The sequence below is a fragment of the Chiloscyllium plagiosum genome, chromosome 12 (genome assembly GCF_004010195.1).
Source record: "Chiloscyllium plagiosum isolate BGI_BamShark_2017 chromosome 12, ASM401019v2, whole genome shotgun sequence".
Classification (NCBI taxonomy): domain Eukaryota; kingdom Metazoa; phylum Chordata; class Chondrichthyes; order Orectolobiformes; family Hemiscylliidae; genus Chiloscyllium; species Chiloscyllium plagiosum.
In genome coordinates this window covers 70,624,866-70,633,717 of record NC_057721.1, presented here as the reverse complement: position 1 = coordinate 70,633,717, position 8,852 = coordinate 70,624,866, and the positions used below count along the sequence as shown (strand labels likewise).

The 8,852-nt window shown below is 42.8% G+C and overlaps 1 protein-coding gene across 5 annotated transcripts in view; it reads left to right on the top strand.

Annotated features, from left to right (window-relative positions):
* The window catches only part of prdm15 (PR domain containing 15), an 84,609-nt gene that overhangs the window by 16,611 nt on the left and 59,146 nt on the right, over positions 1–8,852 (top strand). For all 5 annotated transcript variants that reach the window (XM_043701382.1, XM_043701380.1, XM_043701383.1 and 2 more), the window contains exon 2: positions 8,797–8,839. In XM_043701382.1, the coding sequence (XP_043557317.1) occupies positions 8,803–8,839 (37 nt within the window). In that variant the 5' untranslated portion in view covers positions 8,797–8,802. The remainder of the gene's footprint in view (positions 1–8,796; positions 8,840–8,852) is intronic.

The window sequence follows — 8,852 nt, the reverse complement described above, 5'->3', positions numbered from 1 at the left end:
ATCCAGAATCTGGTTTCCAGCATCTGCAGTCATTGTTTTTACCTCGTTGATTTTAACCCTACTGCGAATCCTCTTGCAAGGATGCCTGCCTTGAAGAAGTTTTCCTCCTCTCTCTACAAGAATCTCAGGGAGTCCCTCTCCCACTGCAACTCCCAGGTCATTTCCTCTGCCTGAAGCTCTTCAACCATGTCCTGAAACAAACTCGCTACCACAGCCACACTTGCTTCTACTTTCTCCCCGCCCCCCCCCTCCTCTAGCTTATCTCTCCATGCTTCAGGCTCACTGCCTTTATTCCTGATGAAGGGCTTTTGCCCGAAACGTCGATTTCGCTGCACCTTGGATGCTGCCTGAACTGCTGTGTTCTTCCAGCACCACTAATCCAGAATCTGGTTTCCAGCATCTGTAGTCATTGTTTTTACCTTGTTGATTTTAACCCTACCTTGATGTGAACTATGACCAGCTTTTTGAAGCACTTCATAATTATGGATGTCAGAGCCACTGGGTGGTAATTGTTAAGGCACATTGCGTGTATTTTCTTTGGTACTGGGATGATTGCGAACTTCTTGAAGCAGATGGAGACTTCAGATTGTGGCAGGAAGAGGTAAAAAGATATCAGCGAATACTCCGACCAGTTGGTCTGCACCGGATCTGAGTGGATGCCTGGGGACTCCATCTGTGTCTGTTGCTGTTGGCTGGTTCACTCTCACAAAGGCTGACTGCAGTGGTGACTGAGGGAACAGGTGCATCAGGGCTATTGGGGCAGGTGACACCACACCACTAGTATTCTGCTCAAGCCGAGTGTATAATGCATTGAACACACCAGGGAGAGGTGTGTTTTTGTCCGCTATTCTGTTCTGCTTCATTTTGTATCCCAATATGTTGTGTAGGCCTTGCCGCAGGTGGCTGTCTCGCTTGGTCCGGTACTGCCTCTTGGCATCTCTAATGGCCTTGCGGAATCTGGGTTTCCTGTAAAAGTGTGGGTTTTCCGACTTGAATGCCGCACGCTTAGTCTTCAGTAGGCAGTGGACTTCCCGGTTCATCCAAGGTTTTCGGTTGGGGAACGTACAGACTGACTTCTTTGGCATGCAGCCCTGTATGTACTTGTTAATGAAGTCTGTGACAGTGGTGGCGCACTGGTCTAGGTTGTCCCCTGAATTCTTGAATATGATCCAGTCCACCGATTCCAAGCAGTTCCAGAGAAGTTCTTCTGCCTCAGACCAGCACTGTACCACTTTCTGTGGTGGGTTCTCACATGTTGGGACTGTTTCCCATCCCCCTGCCTCACTAGTTTAAAACCTCCCGAATGGCACTATTAAGTATTTCGAGGAAGGGCAGGGGAGTTCTTCTCTTTGTCCTGAAATAATATTTATATTTCAGCGGACATCTGATAAAGAAATCTCCTGATCATTATCATGAGGCTGTTTGTGACTTTGCAAAAATTGGCTGCTGCATTTCCTACATTGCAAAGGTTGCTACACTTCAGAGACACTTTGTTGGCTGTGAAGTGTTTTGAGATGTCCAATGATTACAAAAGAGGAATGCAAGTCTTCCTTTTCATTCTGACATATTGTAAATATTCTTTACATTGATTTTGATATTCTTCGCACATTTCTTTTCATATTCCCTTTTTTTGTCATGCTATGCTGTTCTTTGTGTCTTTCCCATTTGCTCGGATCTCTGCTGTTTGCACTTCTCTATGCTTTGGGTTTTAGTTTTATGCAGCCTTCTGCATTTACTGTTGACCATGGTTTGGTTTTACAAGCAAAGCTCTTACCACTCCGGGACATAAACTAATTCTGTTCCACATTAAATTCATTCTTAAACTCCCACTGACCTTCTATCACTTCACCCCTTTAAAGGTTTTGCCAACTTACTGTGGGTTGACTCTTGTTTAATTGTATGGTAGTCAACCTGACTTAAATCTAGAATTTTATTAGTGAAGAATATAAAAAGTAAGAGTAGGGTTAGAGTGGGTCATTTAGCCCCTTCAGTCTGCTCAATATGGCTGATATTTCACCACAACTCTTTCTCACTCAATTCCCATATTCCTGGAACTGAAAATCCAACTATTTCAGGCTTGAATTCATCCATAGCCCTCTGATTACAGAATTCCAAAAAAACCACAACCATCTATGGTGAGTCACTCACTTCCCCATTGCCTTTCCAGCATTGATAAGGCACAAGTCAGGAGTGTGATGGAGTACTGTCCAGTTGCTTCAATGAGTGTAGCTCCAGGACAAAGCAGCTTGCTCGATTAGCACACTATCCATTAATTCAGGCATTCATTCCACAAAAGATATGCTGCAGCAACTCACCACGTCTCTCATTCAACAACGGCTTCCAAACTCAGCCACCTAGAGGGGCAAGGGGAGCAGACGTATTGAAGCACCACCTCCAGTCCACATACCGTCCTGACTTGGAAAAACAACACAGCTCCTCGGCTGAATCAAAATCTTGAGACTTCTTAAATAGCACTGTAGGCTTAATGGCAAGTGTCTTTTCCCTAGGATGGGGGAATTTGAGGATAGGGGGCATATTTTTAAGGTGAGAGGAGAGAGATTTTAAAAAGACATGAGAAGCAAACATTTTACACAGAAGGTGGCTTGTGTGTGGAATGAAATTCCTGAGGAAGTAGTGGATGCAGGCACAGTTACATTTAAAAGACATTTGGATAAGTACATGACTAGGAAAGGTTTGGAGGGATATGGGCAAGGAGCAGGCAGGTGGGACTAGTTTAGTTTGGGATTATGTTTGGCATGGACTGGTTGGACTGAAGGGTCTGTTTTTGTGCTGTATAACCGTGTGTGAACCATAGTAACGTCAGGTGCTACCATCTTTTCGGGATACGTTCTTGTTAGGCAGGATTGTTAAAAGATATCAAACAAGATTGAGAATCGTAGAATGGCTATAACACAGAAGGAGGCCATTTGATCTGTCATGGTTCTTTGAAAGAACAATTCAGTTGTGCCACTCTCCTGCCTTCTCCCATTAGCCCTGCACATTCATTCTGAGCAGATAATAAAGCAACTGATTCTTGAGTGCCCCAACTGAACCTGCATCCTCCACACACTCAGACAGTGCACTCCAGATCCTAACCACTAGTATTTGGAAAGGTACAGGCTGCTCTGTTATAATGTGCATTTCGTCAACGCAAATTCACTGTAACACGATTGATGAATTAGGGACACTTTCTAAAGCGAGAACGTTTAAAATGTGTGTTGGCTGAAACGCAATTACAGTGGCAACACTTCAAATGTTGTGTCTAAAGCATGATTTTTCTCTAACACAGGGTTGCACAAGAACTCAACCATTGCCGTTACAGAGGAACTGACTGTATAACCTCATGTTACTTCATCTGCCACTTAGCATAAAACTGTGTACTCAACCCTTTCACAAGCGGGAACATGGTCTCCCTATCCACTCTGTTCAGACCCCAGTACATTTTGAACAACCCTATTGAATCTTCTCTCGACTTTCTCTTCTCCAGCGAAAACATTCTGAACTCCTCTAATTTATCTCAGTACTTCACTGAAGTTCTTCATCACTGAAACCATTCTTGTGAACCTTTTCTGTATTTTATAACACTTCCACATTCTTCCTAAACTGTAGTGCCCAGAAATGATGCCAGTTTCCACTTGAGGCTGAGCTAGTGTTTTATGCAATTTTAATGTGACTTACTTGCATTTCCTGATGAAGGGCGTATGCCTGAAACGTCCATTCTCCTGATCCTCGGATGCTGCCGGACCTGCTGTGCTTTTCCAGTGCTACACTTTTTAACTCTGATCTCCAGCATCTGCAGTTCTCACTTTCTCCTTTGTGCTACTGTCCCTATTAAAAGCCTGGGGGAACCTGAAACTTGATTACTTGCTGTCTCAACCTGTTTGTTTTTCTTCATTCATGGGATGTGGGCATCACTGACTAGGTGACCAGCCAGAGTCTGCTAGCTAGCCCGTCCTTAATTGCCCAGAGGCCTGTGGGTCTGGAGTCATATGTAGGCCTAACCAGGTAAGGACAGCAGATTTCCTTCCTTAAAGAGCATCAGTGAACCAAGATAAGTTTTTACAACAATCATCATGGTTTTTCTAACAATCGAACATGCATTTTATTCTAGATTTTCATTACCATGGTGGCATTCAAATCCAGTGACGTTACATTATATCATCATCACCAGAGGAGAGGTAGTGGTATAGTGCTGTAAAATACTGGAAATGTGTAGTGTTGGCAGCAAATACTACAGTGCAGAGCTGGTCTTTGATAATTTGAAAGACAATTTAAGTTTACAATTTCAGATGAGCCACCAGGAGATGGTGCCGTGGTGGTGATGTCACTGGATGAGTAATGCAGAGGTGAATCCTCCAGAGATCTGGTTCAAACCCCATGGCAGCCAGGGAATCTTAAGTTCATTTGAAAGTTCTTGTGGCACATGGGTAACATCCTTGCTCTTGGGCTGGAACGTGTCTCAACACGTCCAAACAGACTGATTCAAAATACAGTATCATTTCAGATGGGATCCAGGCTAACCCTAAATCGGTATCCAGACCTCAGTTTGTTGAACTGATGGTTCGTGCTCAGTTTGGTTTGCCACGTACAGCCTCTATCTCTACCACATCTCGTATAAGTTCTTGACTTGGCAGTGACGTCATCTCTCAACACCCTACCCATTGCAAAGTCTCGATCCAATGAACTATCCACTGTTTACCTGCTTTGTTGGGATCCATAAATTAAGAACTGACCCTCGGAGAGGGATTTTCTCAGTATGTAGCACGGATCTTGCTGTGGTTTGAATTTGCTGGTTTTTCCACCCTTTCCCTAAAGACTAAATCTCGTGGTCAATCCATGACTGCCAATTGCCTAAGTGACCCACTCAATTGGAATCTGTTGAGTGCACTGTTGTAACCAAGCTCATACCCATTCTGCAGCTCCTGAGAGGCTCAGGGCCAAGCTGTGAGATAGTTCAGTACCCGGAATGTTGCTGGCTTCCTCTTGAGTTCTTGTCTCAGCAGTGATTAAGCCACTGAGCCATTGTTGGCAAGGGGAATGGGTGAAGGAGTGTACCCAGAGACTGTGGGGATGAAATAGGCAATCTTGCATCCTTTAGCTACCATGGGCTGTCTTTCAAGTAGAGTTTTTTTTTAAAAAAACTTAAATGCTAAAAATGTGAACTACAAATGAATGATTTCTCAATAAGCCTGATGGAAGATCTCCATGTAAAGCTGGAATAAAATCAAAATACTGCAAATGTTGGAAATCTAAAACAAAAATAGAGAATACTAGAGAAACTCAGCAGGTCTGGCAGAGTCTATGGAGAGAAATCGAATAGAAATCTTCTGAAGAAGAGACATATCAGACTCGAAATGTAAGCTCTCATTCTCCGCAAATTATGCCAGACTTAGTGAGTTTCTCCAGGATTCTGCGTTTGTTTTGATGTAAAGCTGAAAGTTTTTTGCTGCTTCTAGCTGCTGACCTGTTCAGTTGCAACATTTAATTTGTTTGCTTTTGTTTTCGACTTTTGGCTTTTATTTATTGAGAATGAAATCATTTGGTCAATGTTTGGACTGCATTATGTCCACTGATGTCATTGCCAAGTTGAGAGCACACTCACCATTGAGCCAGCAGGTGGTGGTATCGAGTGCTGCTTGGCCTGAGAAATGTGATTCACAAACTCTGTGCTGTTGCTGTGATAACACAATAGTGAGGGAACAAACTGTAAACTGAGACTGTAGTTGCCCCTCTGATGGACATAGAACGTTCTATGGCAGAATTGTGAAGAGAGGGGAAGTTCCACTCCCACTCAGCATCACTGAAGCAGATAGCATATCAATTAACAATATCTAAACACTAACAAAAACAATTAAAACAGCACAGAAAGATTCCAATCCTAGAGTCATGGAGCTGCACAGCATAGAACCAAACCCTTCAATCCAACTCGTCCATGCTGACCAGATATCCTAATCTAGTCCCATTTGCCAGCATTTGGCCCAACCCTTCCTATTCACATACCCATCCAGATGTCTTTTAAATATTGTAATTGTACCAGCCTCCACACTTTCTCTGGCAGCTCATTCTATACATCCCCTATGTGAAAACGTTGGTCTTGGGTCCCTTTTAAATCTTTCCCCTCTCGCCTTAAATCTATACCCTCAATTTTTGTTTCTCCCCTACCCTGGAGAAAAGTCTTTGGATATTCACCCTATCCATGACCCTTATGATTTTATAATAAGGTCATCCCTCAGCCTTTGACATTCCAAAGAAAATAGTCCCAGCCTGTTCAGCCTCTCCCTATAGTTCAAGTGCTCCAAACCCTGGCAACATCCTTGTAAATCTTTTCTGAACCTTTTCAAGTTTCACAACATCTTTCCTATAGGAGGGAGACCAGAATTGAAAGCAGTATTCCAAAAGTGGCCTAACCAATGTCCTACACAGCTGCAGCAAGATCTACCAACTCCTACACTCAAAATGATTATTAATGATTATGATGAGGAGGTGCCGGTGTTGGACTGGGGTGGACAAAGGTAAAAATCACACAACACCAGGTTAAAGTGCCAACAGGTTTATTTGGAAGTACTAGCTTTCGGAGAGCTGCTCCTTTGTGAAGTACTTGAAGGAAAGTCTATACGTTTGTATTGTATTTGCAGGGGTTAGTTGGAAGGGAGGTTTGGATGACCATGTAATGTTTGCAGTGAGGTTGAGTATAGTGGCAGAGGTGGTTGTCATTCTCTGCCAATATTTTATACAAAGTTCCTACAGGGCGTCATGGTGGCTCAGTGGTTGGCACTGTTGCCTCACAGCACCAGAGTCCCAGATTCAATTCCAGCCTCAAGCGCCTGTCTGTGTGGAGTTTGCACATTCTCCCCATGTCTGCGTGGGTTTCCTCCGGGTGCTCCGGTTTCCTCCCACAGTCCAAAGATGTGCAGGTCAGCTGAATTGGCCGTGCTAAATTGCCCGTAGTGTTAGGTGCATTAGTCAGAGGGAAATGGGTCTGGGTGGGTTGGTGTGGACTTGTTGGGCTGAAGGGCCTGTTTCCGTACTGTAGGGAATCTAATCAACAGGTTCTGGTAAATGTGCTGATCTCATGCTAAATAAATACACTGCATCAGTCTTAACTGCAGTCTTAATGGCATTCAGAGAATACTAAATAATCAATAGGCTAAAGGAGGCAACAATCACTAGAGGAAAAGCACTTGGGAGACTAACGGATCCAAAGACTAAGAGGTCCTGTGAAGCTAATGGGTTGCATCCTAGGATTTTAAAGGAGGTGGGTGCACTGGTAGTAATCTTTTAAGAATCCTTTATGTTCTGGAAGAATCTCAGAGAATTGTAAACTGCCAATGTAAAACTCTTATTCAAAAAGGGAACGAGACAAAAAAGGTCACTAAATCCAGTTAGCTTAAAGTCTGTCATTGGGAAGATGTTAGAGTTGACAATAAAGGAAGAATTGGAAAGCATTTAGAAATATATAACCTCAAGCAGAGTTGACCTGGTTTTATAAAGGAGATGTCACACCTAACAGATTTATTACAGTTCTTTGAGGTGGTAGTATGCATGATAGATAAAGGAAGACTAGCAGATGTAATATATTTAGATTTATAATAGGTGTTTTATAAGGTAGCACACATAAGGTTAAGTAATAAGATACGAGCTCAAGGTGTTGGATGTAAAGAAATGTACTAGCATGGATAGAGAATTGACTAATAAAAGGCAGAGTTTGGAGATTTTCAGGATGGTGACCTGGATAATGAGTGGAGTGCCACAAGGATCAGTGTTGGGGCCACACATTACTTCTGATATAAATAACTTGAATGAGGGGAACTGAATGTACGACAGCCAATTTTGCAGATAACACCAAAATGGATCGGAAGGCAACTGGTGTTAATTGCACAAAGGATCTCCAGAGGGATGTAGATGGGTTATGTGGGTGGGCAAAACTTCAGCAGATGGACTCTGATGTGGGAAAATATCAGGTTATGCCATTTGGCAGGTAGAATAGAAGAGATGAATATTATTTTAATAGGAAAAGACTGCTGAAAGTTGTAGCACAGAGGGATTTAGGGATCTTGATGCAAGAATCACAAAAAGCTAGCATACAATTTCAGCCAGTATCAGGGAAGCCAAATTCAAAGGGAATGGAGTAGAAAAATAATGAGACCTTGCTAAAACTATACAAAGTGTTAGTTGGACAACAGCTGTAATGCTGTGGACAGTTTTGATCCCCTTACCTCAGGAAAAATATACCAGGATTGTAGGCACTCCAAAGATGGTTCACTGTTAATCCCAGGAGTGGAGCGATTGTCTTATGAGGAGACTTTGAGCAAGTTGGGTTCATATTCACTGGGGTTTAGAAGGCTCGCTTGAAACATTTAAGAGGCCTGTCAGGATAGGTGCAGAGAGTTTATCTCGCCTGTTGTGGTGAAAGTCTAGATCCAGAGGGTATTATCTGCATATGGGATTTGGTCCATTTAAGTTAGAGATGAGGAGGAATTTCTTTTTAGAGGGTAGTGAGTCTGGCATTCTTTACCTAGAAGTGCTGTCGAGGCTGGTTCAATAATTAATTATATTCAATGCTAAGACAGATCGATGTTTAATAAGTTATGGAATCAAGGCCCGTGTGGAAAAGGCAGGAAGATGGAGTTGAGGATTATCAGATCAGGTATGATCTTGTTTAATGGCAGAGCAGACTTGATGGGCCGAATGGCCTACTTCTGCTCCTACCTGTTGTAGTCTTAAACACACAAGTTTGAAAATGAAGCACTGCATCAATTAACTCCTGTGTTCTTTGATTTGTTTTTGTTCTCACAGATCCAGATGGCAGGTGATGGCACAGATGGGAAATTGTTTGTCTGTAAGTATTCAAA